This window comes from Macaca mulatta, chromosome 13 (genome assembly GCF_049350105.2).
Source record: "Macaca mulatta isolate MMU2019108-1 chromosome 13, T2T-MMU8v2.0, whole genome shotgun sequence".
NCBI classification, from domain to species: Eukaryota; Metazoa; Chordata; class Mammalia; order Primates; family Cercopithecidae; genus Macaca; species Macaca mulatta.
Genome location: NC_133418.1, coordinates 60,885,047 through 60,899,771, shown reverse-complemented (window position 1 = coordinate 60,899,771; position 14,725 = coordinate 60,885,047). Strand labels below are relative to the sequence as shown.

The following is a 14,725-nucleotide window of genomic DNA, read 5'->3' as shown; positions in this document are numbered from 1 at the left end:
ATTAATAACACATTCTTCAAAAGTTGGCTTTATGAAGCTATCAGAGAAAATTAAACTGTGTTTTTTGATTGGGTGACTTATGTGTGAGAAAAGAGATAACACTCTGTTTGAAAGCTGTTTCCCAGTTTTCTTGATTAGTGATGCAGGCATCTCCTTTAATTTGTTGCACAGTAATTGTCTAAGACTCAAATTTTGCCTCTGCCAACAGTACCGTTGTTTATTTTTCTCAGTCATTAACAAATGAAATCGATTGTGCCCCCAATCCATTTTGACAATTAAGGATTGTTTTTGAGAACCATGGAGAAATTGGCTATGTTGTCTCAGTTAATGTACATAAACAATAAAATGTTTCATTTCTCTAAACATTTTTAGATATTTCTGTTAGTTTTTTTCTGTGTAAATCAAGAGAATTCCCTCTTTCTTTGTGATTTCGCTTGTGTCCTAAAAAAAAGAGCCATTCATTGTCTTCGTGGGACCAGAAATTAATTGTATTATGCTTAGTCTCCTTTTTACTTGCTAGTCAACCTATTGTAAAAATACTATTTTAGGGGATCCTTTCTTTGACAGTAGCTCTTCTTGCTCCTTGGCCACAATGACAATGTGATTGGAGTTTGTATTTTCTTGTAGTTGCTGCTCTGGCAGAGTATTTCATTTGTGTTATATGCCTGCCTAGAATTTTAAAACTTCCAAAGAGCGCAGGAAAACAGAACAACATAGTTATATCCACTGTTTTGCGTTTATTTGTGCCAATGGCAAAATGCTTAGCCTTGGTAATAAAATATTTATGGAACGCATAAAAGCATTCTTCGATTTTTTTCATTGCTTAGACAACACAGTGTATAAGGAAGTTGAAGAGTATGAGATGCAGTAAGAAAGTATTATTCTAATTGTAGTTTTAACCTCACATAGCAGACATAGTTGAGCTGCAGGTTTTCATTCACATTTGATGGCAAACACCTGGATGTGGTAAACCATGTAAATGCACTGTAACTGAGAAAGGAGAGACCTTGCTCCAGAAGACGGAGAAACAGGGCACCAGGCAACAGGGTTTGAGTTCCAGCTTGGCATTGTGTCCTTAGGTAAGTCAGCATCTCTGGGCCCCTGTTTCTTTATCTCCAAAATAAGGAATTGGACTCACTGACCTTAAAACCCTTCTAAGCATAAAAGTTTCTCTAAATGCACTCATATCAAGTTACAGGGCAGGACTACCGGATCATTTTTTGGCTTTTCATTGTGGTTTCATGTCATACCTCTTTTCTTCTCAACAAAGGAGTGTGGGGCCTTTTGTAATGACTTTCTAGTCATCCATTAAACATAAAACAAAGTGGTATTATTTAACAAATCTCCTCTGAATGTTCTGTTTTCCATAAGTAGTGTTTTCTTTTTCCTTTGAGATTTTAAGAGCTACTCTATTGTATAAGAGTAGGATTAATTTTAATTGTTAATGAGAAGTCTGGTTTATATATAAATTGTAGCAGTTTTTTTTTAAGTAAATCATTGCATGATTACCAAAAATCTTATTTAGCAACCTGCTCTGCATATTTGTTGCTGCCACAGTTCTTGAAAGCCTGATATCCTTTTATTTTTGTTATCAAAAAGCATTTATTAAGCATTCATATGAATGTAAAGCTGAGTCATCCAAAAATATCTCAGTGTAGTCATATTATAGTTGACAGTCTAATAATTTTAGTATGAAAAGATCACATAAAATCATATAAGATACAATTTAATTGAATTTACTTTTCTTAATATATCATTGAATGACTTGGAATATTTTTTCTATATTTTTTCCCTAGATTAAACTAAATATAAACATAAATTGCCCAATTTTGTTTAATCTCTAAAGTTACTAAAAACATTACATTGGCATTTATATTGGTTAATAAAATTGAAAAGAAATTTAGTAGTCATTTATCTAGACTACCTACTTGTGTGAAACTTCTTTGACCATATGCCTGATGCTTGACTAATAAATCAGCCTCTGCTTGAGAAACCTTAGGGACTGGGGCTTCAAGTACTTATGACAGTCTGTACTTATCTTAACTCTGCCTTTCTGTGACCAGACATCATGGCTCTTGTACACTTTCACTATAGTCTTATTAAGCACTACCTACACTAGACTAGACTTTGCATTCTGTATACCCAGAGCATAGCTGGATCATAATAGGCTCTTACTCAATAAATGTTACGTGAGTATCTACTATATCTCAGGCTCTGTGTTTGGCAGTGGGAATATAGCTGTGAACATTACAAACATACACTTTTGCAGAATTTACAGTCTATTGGATAAGGTAAACATTGAATAAATTTTTAAAAGTATGATGTTATAAAGGAGAGGTACAAGGACCTAGCATATGAGCATGTAATAGGTAACTTAGTTTAGAAAGATTTCTAGGAGGATAATCTCAGGTAATATTTAAACTGAACTCTGACAAGTGAATAGGAGCTATTCAAACTACTATGATATGAGTATTTAAGTCGTGATCTACAGTTTCATTACATACCATTATTAGGCACCTATACTGTGCAAGGTGCTAAGGTAGGTTTTGGGAAAACAAAGTTGCATGACATAATATAGTTTTTTCCCCCTCAAGAGAATATGTTCTAGGATTGCAGACAGACATTTAACTAAAGAATTGGGGTTTTGAGGAGTGTTTGACATAATACAGAGACAGGAATGATTAAAACTCCCAAATCAGTTGTGATAGAACGGCAGGCCTCTTTGAATGTTCAGAAGCCACTGCTTAGGGCACTAGGAATACCACCATCAAAATGACAGAAGCTAATCAAGTAAAACAGTTTGAGTCTTCGGGTACTGAGAGATCAGGGCGGTTTTCTGGAGATTGGGATGATTCTCATTATTCTGGAACTCATACTGGGCCATTCTTATTTTTCTATTTTTTTTTTTTTTCTCATTTCTGCCTCCCCTTTTCTAAAAGTATTGAGTGGTATTTGAAGTGCTTGTTTTAGAACAATCTTATAGTTAGGATGCTTTTAACTTCATGGAGCAGAAAAATACCAATTCACTTGGCTTTCAAAAATGAGGGTCTTTTTATCTCATAAATCCTGAAGTGGGATATGCAGGGTTGGTTAATTCAGTACAAAAGCTTATCAGACCTTCCTTCTGCTGTGCTGTCTTTGACATATCTGCCTTATTCTTGAGTCAGCTTCCTTCAAGGGCACTAATCATGGCAGAAGAAATGTGGGGTGATGGGTGGATACATACTCATTATGTGAGCAGAAAAAATACTGTCTTTTCTGATATATGTCTTTTTTGAGTGAGGAACACCTTTCTCCAAAGTTCTTTGACAGATTATACCCTTATGGCTCACTGGCCAGAATCATATTACGTTTTATGCTTAAACCAATCACTAGGAAGGCTTTGGACCAATCTGGGCCTGGTGCCATCTCTGAAACACAGGGCATTGGGGCAGGGGGTTGGTGACGGAATAGCATTGGAGTAGCAAGAAGGATGAAGAATATGGCTGTTACAAATATGTTAAGATAAATGGAGTGTAATCTACCAGAGCTACTCAAAGCCATACTGGCAATGTTTGGTTATTAGATATGCATATCCTCCCCACCCCAAACCTACTGAGTCAGAATCTCTCTGGGAGCTTACCCAGGAATCTGTGTTTTAACCAGCCTCCAAGTGATTTGTGTGTACATTAAAGTTTTAGAAGCACTATTCTAGATGTCCCAAATGGAATAGGAAATTGCAGCCTTTAGGCAGTCTGCTTTCACACTTTCATTAGCTTTGTCTACTCAAAAAGATACTTCAGCTTGACTTTTGAGACATGCCTGGATAAGGAATTTGTATTTATTTCTGTAGGCAATGAGAATTTCATCAAACAAGGAAGAGAAGTGATATGATGGGGGTTGCGGCTTAAGGAGATCCATCCATTCTCCTTGGCACCATTAGATTAGAGTGATGGGCAGACTAGTTAGAAAGCAGTTGTCATGACTAGGAGAGTAAAAATGCTAGGGGAGTTAAGGTAGCAGTCATGGAAATGGAAAACAGTGAATGGAATTATGGCAATCATTTAAGAAGTTTTGATATTGGATTGTGCAATGCGAGGGGAAAGGTGGGGAGAGCCAACTGTGACTATGAGGTTTAAACCTTAGTTTCTATGAAAATGTTAATGCCTTGGGGAACAGAGAGGGCAAAAAGAGTAATTTAGTTTGGATGATCAGTCATGTTTTGGACATGTTGAGTTTGAGGTACCTAGCTGGGTATCCAGGTGTCAGAAGTCTTTAAGGCAGTAAAGAATGTGATCCTGGAGCTCAGGAAAAAAGTTTAGGATGAGAGACAGCTTTATCTTGATTATTTTTTGATTATATCTTGAAATAATCAAGATAGCTTTATCTTGATTATTTCCAGTTGCCATTAAATTCTTGGGGTTTTATGGTTATTTGGATCACACGTCATTTCCTGATTTAAGATTAAGCGGGCTCTCCAATTTTCTGACTTTGAGTATCTCTCATTGTGGGTTTTCCAGGAAGATTGGGACTGATCAGACGGAGGTGGCCTGGGGATGGCTCTTCAACTTCTTTGGTGCTCTTAGTGCCTTCCCTGTGGTTTTTCCATGGCCTGTGCATTGTGAAACTAGCTTGTGTACTTATTTTGTTTGCGCCAGTGTCGGGGTGTCAGGGAAGGGTATTTTGTATACCTCTTACTTGCTGAAATATATGAAATGAGATCCATGAATTAAGAAACAAAAACATTCACTTGTCAGATTGACTGTATCCCTCTCTCTTTTTTGGCTCCAGCTGGATAAAAAAGCCCATGATGTTGAAATTTTAGTTCTTGTGAACAAGAAGAATTAGGAAATTGGGGGGAAAGGAGGAACTTGTGAAAAAAGTTATAGCCTGTTCTATCCGAAATTGACTTAAAGTGTCTAGTAAGTCCAGTTTTATGTGGTGGGAAATTATCTTGTCTGTTGATTGAACATAAGAAGAGGTTCTGATATAAATGTTTTTGGAGGAGAGTGTGGTATTTAGGGCCTTTGTGTCAAGGTTAAAGAGAGCCAGACCAGGAAGAAAACATTAGCAAGGTATTTCTGTCTCACTGTGGTAGAATGTAGCTAAAAAAACATGGCTTTGCTTCTGGGCTCCAACGTTGGCCTGCTTTGTGACCTTGAATAAGTCATTTAACTATGTTCAACCTGTTTCCTCATCTGTAAAATGATCAGAGTAGGTTAAATGCTCCCTCCCATCTATAAAAATGTTTATGACTAAGGTAGTGAAATGTTTGACTCCCAATCCACTCTATGTCTGAAGTCGTGGGGAAATCAATTTTATATTGCTAGGAAATAGGGACAAAACACTTTATGAGGTTAGAAATCTTGCATTATTCAGAGGATTTTAGTTGACCTTCCTTTAAAAACTCAACTGTCCTTGTCAGAAGTGTAACCTGAGAATGTTAAATCCAAGAAAGCTTCTAACATCTGTAGTACTTTTCCTACCAGAAATTTCAGACCTTTCTTAAAAAATTCAGGATGGATGAGGAAGTCACCACTAAGGGAAATAGTTCCCTGCTCTGTGCCTCTGGTCTGTGCCCAGACGCTTAAGATAGCTACTCTTCTTGTCTAAGCACTCTTCCTTGTTCTTTATTCTTGAATATTTTTTATTCATTACAAGCCCTTCCTGATTCTTTAATCACTAAAAACAGAGCTTTTAGAGGGGTAGAAGAGGTGACAGGCTTGTTGTAATGTTCTTTTGTTTAAGCCGATTGTATGTGTAAAGAGGGTAGAAGAAAACAAATTATTCTTCGTGTGCATTGGTGCTGTATCAAACAAAAGGAAGAAACAAAGGTTAGAGACATTTCTCAAGTTTGAACCTGTGTCTGGGATTTTTTTCAAATCTGCCTCTGAAACTTAGACCTGTGTTGACAGAGAGCACATGCAATATTAAATGTGACTCTTTCAGCCAGCCTTTTTTAGCTTGGCTTGATAGGATAGTGACTTGGGTTCTGTGTGTTTTGGCCTTAAATCATGTAAATTAATAAGTTACTGCTCTGCAGAGGGAGCTTCTAAAATGTTTTGTTTTTGTTTTCAAATGGTTCTCATTTAGACACATCTCAAACAGCTACTTTAGTTACTTCTAAACTTTGTAGTTACATTTAGTTTTATCTCATTTTGGCATTTTTCCAGTGTGTAACTTAAATGTTTCTGTCATGATTTTTTAGGAATGTGCCTGTGAATGCTGGGTTTCAGGATCTAACTTCAGCAACAAAGTAACAAGTCTATAGATGTGTTTGAGTCTAACAAAATAACTTATTTTTAAAAATTATTATATAGTTACTTCTTGATGTATTTTAATTGATCAGAATCAGACTATCAAACCAGGCATGGTGGCTCATGCCTGTAATCCCAGCACTTTGGGAAGCTGAGGTGGGCAGGTTGTTTGAGCCTTAATCCCAGCACTTTGGGAAGCTGAGGTGGGCAGGTTGTTTGAGCCTAGGAGTTCGAGACCAGCCTGGACAACATGGGGAAACCCTGTCTCTGCAAAAAACCAAACCAAAACAAAACCAAAAGTTAGCCATGACTGTAGTCCCAGTTCCTTGGGAGGCTGAGGTGGGCTTGAGCCTGGGGGGTGGAGGTTGCAGTGAGCCTTGATCATGCCACTGCACTCCGACCTGGGTGACAGAGCAAGACCTTATCTCAAAAAAAATAAAATAAAAAATAAAGAATCAATTCATATGTTCTTTAATATAGAGGTTTTTCTTCCTCTATATTTAGTAGATTTTTATTTCAAATTATTTCCCAAACATTGAATGAGAATTGGCTTAAAGATTAGGGAAAGAGGCATCCCAGGTACACATGCGGTGTTGGGGTAGGATACTTAACCAGGGACAAATTTTAAATTACAGCTAAATCTGTCAAGGGATGAACATATATGGATGATGTAATGTTAACTCTAGTTTGAACTGTTCTGCAGTAACTTTTAATTACCTCTCATAGTTTAGGCAAATGTGCTCATCCATTGTCATGGGTTTTACAGATTATAATCAGATTGCTACTTACTAGCCACAATTTACCTTTAGGTAGTTTATGGAACACACATGGTGTATGGTGCTTCTTGGCTCACAGAGGGTCTCTTTGGTTCCCAGGCTAGATAGAGTACAGTGGCGTGATCGTAGTTCACTGCAGCCTGGAATTCCTGGGCTCAAATGATCCTGCCACCTCAGTCTCCCTAGTTGCTAGGACTACAGGTGTGTGCCACTATGCTCTGCTAATTTTTGTATTTTTCATTGAGACTGGGTCTTGCTGTATTGCCCAGGTTGGTCTTGAACTCCTGGCCTCAAGCCATCTTCCCCCCTCAGCCTCCCAAAGTGCTGGGATTACAGGTGCAGACCACCCAATCCCTGTCCACTTTGATAGTATTACTGGAGAATATTAACTTAGTTGTGTTAGGGTTTATAACTGTAAAAAGACCATGGTTGGAAATTGGGTATTTTAGAGTTCAATTTCAGCAAATTTCCTTGGATTTTTTTCTCTTGGATTTAGATGTGATGGAACATATATATGAAAAGATTTTTGAAGAGCTATGTTAAATACTTCATTTGTTAACACTTTTAGTTATTTGCAGGAGGTAGAGGCTATTTATATTAAATAAATTACCCCAAGAGTTACATAGTTTACTATTTTCTGTTCTCAAAATTATCTTTAAAATACGTTGGCTTTAATTTTATCTGTATAAATGTCTTCTCCTATTCAAATAATAAGTGAAAGAATTTATAGTAGGTGGAGTATATAAGAGGAGTTTTTAGCCTTAATGAAATGTGATTCTGCTAAATTAACAAACATTTGTAAAAATAACTAGTTATCAAACAAAATATTTAAATATAAACTTTACAAATACATTTTAAAAATAAGATTGAATCAAGTACTGAGGATAGAAGGGGAGGGGTGGACAATAATCCAGTTGTCCCTATCTTATGAGAAGTAAATAAGATGATTACTTTCTAGATAAAGTGTAAAACAGCCGCCTGTGTTGGTATTTTTCTCCCAAAGCGTTTGGGTCTGGGGTGTTTCTTTTTGTGTTTTGTTTTTGTTTTTGTTTTTTGTTTTTTTCCTTTTCTTTTTGAGACAGGATCTGGCTCTGTCACCCAGGCTGGAGTGCCGTGGCGCGATCTTGCCTCACTGCAGCCTCTGCCTCCTCGGCTCAAGGTATCCTCCTGCTTCAGCCTTCCAAGTAGCTGGGAATACAGACAAGTGCCACCACACCTGGCTAATTTTTGTATTTTTTGTAGAGATGAGGTTTTGCCATGTTGCCCAGCCTGGTCTCAAACTCCTGGGCTCCAGGGTCTACCCGCCTCGGCCTCCCGCAGTGTTGGGATTACAGGCCTGAGCCGCCGTTGCCCAGCCTTTTTCTGTAGTTTTCTATTTTTGTTGTTTGTATTTATTTAAGAGGGATTTCTGTCACCTTTAGTGAGATCCATCTGTTACAGAAGTGCCCAGCTGTGCCAAAAGCATTAAAAGTCTAGTCTGACACACGTAAGCAGTGCAAAGTCTTGGCTGAAATTGGGAACCAGAAGATGGCAGGCAGCCCTATGCCCTTTTCCTTTTAAAATGAAAACGTTGATACAGGAAAGTAGAGGCACCTTGGAATTGCCAATACCTTTCAAGGGGTTCTTGTTTAGTGGAGAATATGAAACTGGAGTGAAACAAGTCCTAACTAGTTGACACCACTGAATTACTGCCACAGGATAAGGGGACCATGAGACTGAGCCCTCTTCATTTGCTGAATACCAGAAATAGATCAGTTATAGCTTACCAGCTGTTTGAGTGGCTTCCTGGAGTTTTCAGTTGATGGTTTTATATTTTTGTTTTAAGATCTTAGCAAAGCAATGTCTCAAGATGGCGCTTCTCAGTTCCAAGAAGTCATTCGGCAAGAGCTAGAATTATCTGTGAAGAAGGAACTAGAAAAAATACTCACCACAGCATCGTCACATGAGTTTGAGGTAAGGAGGTCTCCACAGTGGGTTTTTTTTTTTTTCCCCCCTGCTTCATCTGTCTTCATACTGAGTTACTGCCAGTGATGATCATCATCATCCAACCTCAAATCAGCACAAGATGTATGATAACATCAAAAACAACAACAAAAAAAATAGAATTGCTTGACAATTAAGGGCTTTTAACATTTGCCCTTTGTAAATCCATCATCTTTTTTTCATTTAAGCCTAGGAAGTTTTCAAAGTCATTAAAATAATCAGAACCAAATTATACTTTGTTCTGTGTTTTGATGTCATTGGGTGGAGGAATGCATACCTGTGTTCAGTTGGAATTGAGAGAGGTTAGCTTCATATGTCCTGCATGCCGTTTCCAAAGAGTCAATTCTGATAGAACCATGCTACTTTAACAATTGTAATAGAAGTTTCCCAGAACTGGGAGGCATTCACTTTTTTACTTATAAATCAGTGTGTTAGAATTTTCATTTTTATATTTCAATTCATACTTAATGTTTTGAAGCTAGCTGTGTTTTATTTCTTTTTGTTCTTTTTTTTTTGTTTTGTTTTGTTTTCTTTTTTTGAGACAGAGTCTTGCTCTGTCGCCCAGGCTGGAATGCAGTGGCCGGATCTTAGCTCACTGCAAGCTCCGCCTCCCGGGTTTACGCCATTCTCCTGTCTCAGCCTCCTGAGTAGCTGGGACTACAGGCGCCCGCCACCTCGCCTGGCTAGTTTTTTGTATTTTTTTAGTAGAGACGGGGTTTCACCGTGTTAGCCAGGATGGTCTCGATCTCCTGACCTCGTGATCCACCCGTCTCGGCCTCCCAAAGTGCTGGGATTACAGGCTTGAGCCACCGCGCCCGGCCCTATTTCTCTTTGTTCTTTTAGTGAAGATTAATTTTCATTTAGAAGTAGAGAAGATATTGGTAAGTAAGTGTAGTGGCCAGGCGCAGTGGTTCTTACCTGTAATCCCAGCACTTTGGGAGACCAAGGCAGGAGGATTGCTTGAGCTCAGGAGTTTGAGACTGGCCTGGACAACATGGTGAAACCCTGTCTCTACCAAAAAATACAAAAAGTAGCCAGGCATGATGGTGTGCGCCTGTGGTCCCAGCTACTGGGGAGGCTGATGTAGGAGGGTGGTTTAAGCCTGGGAGGCGAAGGTTGCAGTGAGCCAAGATTGCGCCACTACACTCTAGTCTGGACAACAGAGCAAGAATGTGTCTCAAAAAAAAAAAAAAAAAAAAAAACAGAGCCAGTTGGAATTCCCATTAAACAAATGGTGTTTGTTTGTTTTTGTTTTTTTTTTGAAACAGGGTCTCACTCTGTCACCCAGGCTGGTGTGCAGTGGTGCAATGTCCGCTCACTGCAGCCTCAACTTCTGGGCTCAAGTGATTCTCCCATCTCAGCCCCCGAGTAGGTGTGACTACAGGCACACACCACCACATCTGGCTGATTTTTGTATTTTTTTTTTTTGGTAGACACCAGGTTTTGCAATATTGCCCAGGCTGGTCTCAAACTCCTGAGCTCAAGTGATCAGCCGGTCTGAGCCTCCCAAAGTTCTGGGATTACAGGTGTGCACCAACCATGCCCAGCCTCTATTAGCTTTTAGGATGTGAAAAAATCTCTGCTCCCTCCATGTCCTAATGGTATAAGAATTTCATTCAAAGATATTTTAAATGTGTAACTTGTATCTGCCTTTATGTTTTTATTAAATATTTAGCATTCTGCTGGTTGTAACAATGACTTCTATTTTCACAGCACACTAAAAAAGACCTGGATGGATTTCGGAAGCTATTTCATAGATTTTTGCAAGAAAAGGGGCCTTCTGTGGATTGGGGAAAAATCCAGAGACCCCCTGAAGATTCGGTGAGTTTTAGATTAAATGTAGGAAAATCTAGGGTAATTTTGGACATTGGTTTAACTTAGGAGGGTAGGGTAGTGTAGGGGACCTGTAACAATCATCATGTGAGACAAGACAGGACTTTCTTTGAATTCTCTGAGCCCTCATCCTGAAACTATGGAGACGGCCTTCAGCTCCTTTCTCTTCTTTTAGACCTCTCAGAGTCTTGCTGAGGTCCTCTAACAGTCTGATCTCCCTGTGGCAGTACCCAATATCCCTGGATATGAAACGACTGTTTTGCAAAGTACTAAATATACCATAAGAGCTTCATTTACTTTGTTTCTTCCTTCTCTCTTCCAAAACATTTGATTTCTCATTGCCCATAGGGTCATGGATTCTTTGCCAGACCTTAAAGCTCTCTTCTGGCTTTCAACCCATCTTTATAGCCTTATTTCCCATCTGCCTTATGTGAACCAGCCTAGCATTACCTTTACGCACATTGTATTCCCTTGCTTCTGGACTTCTGTATATGCTTTTTCTCGGAATGCCAGGGTCTCTTCTATCAAAATACTGCCCATTCTTGGAAGTTCTATTCAAATGCCTGTACGTCTGTCAGCCTCTAGGAGAAAGCTGCACTGTGGAGGTATGGAGTAGTAGTATTGGAGGTTCAAATCCTAGCTCTTCTGCTTATGAGTTTTGTGTAAAATGAGAATAATACCAAGTACTTTATGTACTACACAGGGTTATTTTGAAGCTTTTTTAATTTCTGTGGAAATATGTTAAACTTTGAAGCCTTTTGCAAATGTTAGTGGTTATTTCTACCATCATGTGGCACTTAGTCAGCCTAATTAGTCGTGTTTGTAACTGTGTTGTCTTTCATATTAGATCCCGAAGCCAGGGGTTCGTGTGTCTTGAGCAAATACTTGTTGAATGGATGATCTAAATGAAGTGATTGTTTAAGGATTTGATTAACACATTGGCTTTCTTCCCTGTCCTTTCAGCGCTTTGGAACCCTGCTTCTTTCGGCACATTTCACTGCAGGTAGAAAAGACTTGATACAGTGGAATAATTATATGTAGATAGTTAATTTTTTATATATGTATAATCTTACATAATCTAATATTGGTTTAAAAATTGGGCTGTTTATACAGCAGGGGTATGGCAAACTATTGCTTGAAAGCCACCTGTGTTTGTAAAGTATTATTGGAATACAGCTTCACTCATTAATTTATATACTATCTATCATAGCTTAAGCTAATGGAATCCCTCTTATTTTTTCCTAATGAGAAAATTAAATATATAGTGCCTAGTTAGAAGTATGTTTATTTGCACATGTGGAAAATGTCTTTCAGTTCTTAAACTTTTAAAAATTATGCATAACATTCTTAGTATAAAAAAAAGAAGCCAAAAAATAAAAATCTCATGTAATGTTCACTCTGAGGAGTCTCTTATTTTTGATGTTAAAACTAAAATTCCTCTTGGCTGTAATGCTTAATAATTACAATATGCATTTTTAGGGTCTGCTGTTTTGGTCTTTGATTTCCTTGGCCCTTGTGAATGGAGTGATTTATTTTTCTACTTTTAAGGAGTAGATTTAATAGTATTTTCTTTCAAGAAAGAGTTAGAAGAGAATTCTTCTGGATAGGTATGTTGTTTAAGAAAATAAGTAGGTATAAATTCAGTCAGATTTTTAAAAATGTTTGGGAACAGCCTAAACTTATAATAAATTTAGGCACTATTTATTCCCCCCCCCCCACTTGAAACACTTATACCTTTTGTTTAGAAATTATCCTAATTTAAGTAACCTCCCTTATATAGTTTATGATGGACCTGGACCTGGGTATAGAAGTATAGTTTCTTTTTTTTTAGACAGTCTCACTCTGTCACCCAAGCTGGAGTACAATGGCATGATTAAGGCTCATTGCAGCCTCTATTTCCCTGGGCTCATGTTCTTCCACCTCAGCCTCCTGGGTAGCTGGGACCACAGGTGTTTACCAACATGTCTGGCTAATTTTTGTATTTTTTTTTTGAAGAGATGGGGTTTTGCCATGTTGCCCAGGCTGTTCTCAAACTTCTGGGCTCAAGCAATTTGCCTGCCTTGGCCTCCCAAAATGCTGGGATTACAGACATGAACCACTGTTCCTGACAGTGGTTTTGGTCTTAATTCTTGCTTGCAGACCTGGGAATTTTTTGTTTTCTACTATACAAACTTAACTTTTTGGAGATAGAGCCTACTTGAAGGAAGGTACACAGATTTATTATGTTCAGTATATTTTAAGGTTCAAGAATTACTTTTTTTCAGTGGAGAAATCTATCTTTTGTACTTTGAGAGATCATGATATATAGTAGGGATCCTTGAAGTGGGGTTCAGAGGGTGGAGAAGGAAGGAGAAGAGGAATCAGAATCACCTTGGGATTTTTTTCAATTCAGTACTACCCTACCCCATTCCCAAGAAAGTTCTGGTAAATTCTTTCAGGAGGCTATGCCCATGTAGTGAGCCATAGTTACTGATAGTAATACCGAATTGACATAGGACAAAAGAATAGAAATATAAAACAAATTCTAGATGTAATATGATTTTATGCGGTCTTTTTCTGTTTATAAAAGTATAAGTCTTCATTAAAAGTGTCTTTATTTTGAAGCCTACGTTTTAAGCTTCTTCAAAAAATGTATTTGCAATCCTGTATGTCCTTAATGTTGAAAATTTTGGAATGCAGAGGCAAAAGATAAGTTTGCTCTTCAACTATGTCATGAGTTTCTTGAGGGCACAAATGTGTTTTATATACAGTATGCATGTTACTAGCTTTTGCAGATTGCTCTGAGAATACAAATCATGGGTTAATGTTTGTTCACCTTGGTTCTGTTGGATGCCTCCTTCCAGCCTCCTCTTCCCACTCTTCTCTTTCCCATAGGTTTCCTTTCTCAGGCCTTAGAGATTATATAGAGGTCAATTTTCCTTTCAAAACGTAATTTTAAAAAGTGAACATAGGTCTTTTTTTAAAAAATGCAAATAATATTTTATATTCCTAAGTGAAAAGAAATTACTGTGGAAGAACAGCCATTTAGAGTAACATTTCTCATGTCAGCCTTGTATCAAAGGTGTGACATAAACATTGTCATACCAATGAATCTATGTTTTTGTGTATGGGTTGACAATTAGCAGAGTCAGCCACCTGGTTTGTAAGTAAAGTTTTATTGGAACACACACACACATTCATTTACCTATTGTCTATAACTGCTGTTTTGCAACAATGGCAGAGTTGAATAGTTGGAGTGGAGACAGTGTGACTTGTAAAACCTGAAATACTTATTATCTGGCCCGTTTACTGACCCCATTTTAGCGTATGTATTTTCGGAACATTTTTAGTAGCTTTCTTTATTTCTTTGGCTCTCAGAAAACTGACCTCATACGCCTTTATCATTTCAGATGATCACTTTTAGAATTTTTATCTTTATTTTTTATTTTCTTTTAGAGATGAGGTCTTGTTCTGTCACTCAGGCTGGAGTGCAGTGGCACAACCACAGCTCACTACAGCCTCGAACTCCTGGGCTCAAGGGATCCTCCTGCCTCAGCCTCCTGAGTAGCCAGGACTACAGGCATGTGCCACCAGGCCCGGCCAATTTTTTTTTTTTTTGGGAGTGACGGGGTCTCACTATGTTGCCTAGGCTGGTCTTAAACTCCTGGCCTCAAGTGATCCTCCTGCCTTAACCACTTTTTAGATAAAAATAGTTTTTCATAAATACTAGATTGAAGGACATACTTTATAGATAGGCATTGAAATTTGATATTGTGAAGTTTTACTCCTTCTTACCTTTTGTGTTGAATGCTTTGTTTTAGCTCTCCGTGAATACATAGATGTTTAGTGAGAAGTCTTTTGAGTTCATGTTTTATTGAACACGAACCCAGTTTATAGAGTTATGGATAGTGCTCTGCT

At 38.0% G+C, this 14,725-nt stretch overlaps 1 protein-coding gene across 6 annotated transcripts in view; it reads left to right on the top strand.

Annotated features, from left to right (window-relative positions):
• Positions 1-14,725, top strand: part of UGP2 (UDP-glucose pyrophosphorylase 2) — a 54,154-nt gene that overhangs the window by 7,339 nt on the left and 32,090 nt on the right. For 3 of the 6 annotated variants that reach the window (XM_015112486.2, XM_077958272.1, NM_001261518.1), the window contains 2 exon segments: positions 8,838-8,965; positions 10,709-10,816. The exons of 1 other annotated variant lie outside the window; for it this stretch is intronic. In XM_015112486.2, the coding sequence (XP_014967972.1) occupies positions 8,852-8,965; positions 10,709-10,816 (222 nt within the window). In that variant the 5' untranslated portion in view covers positions 8,838-8,851. 6 annotated transcript variants of the gene reach the window in all.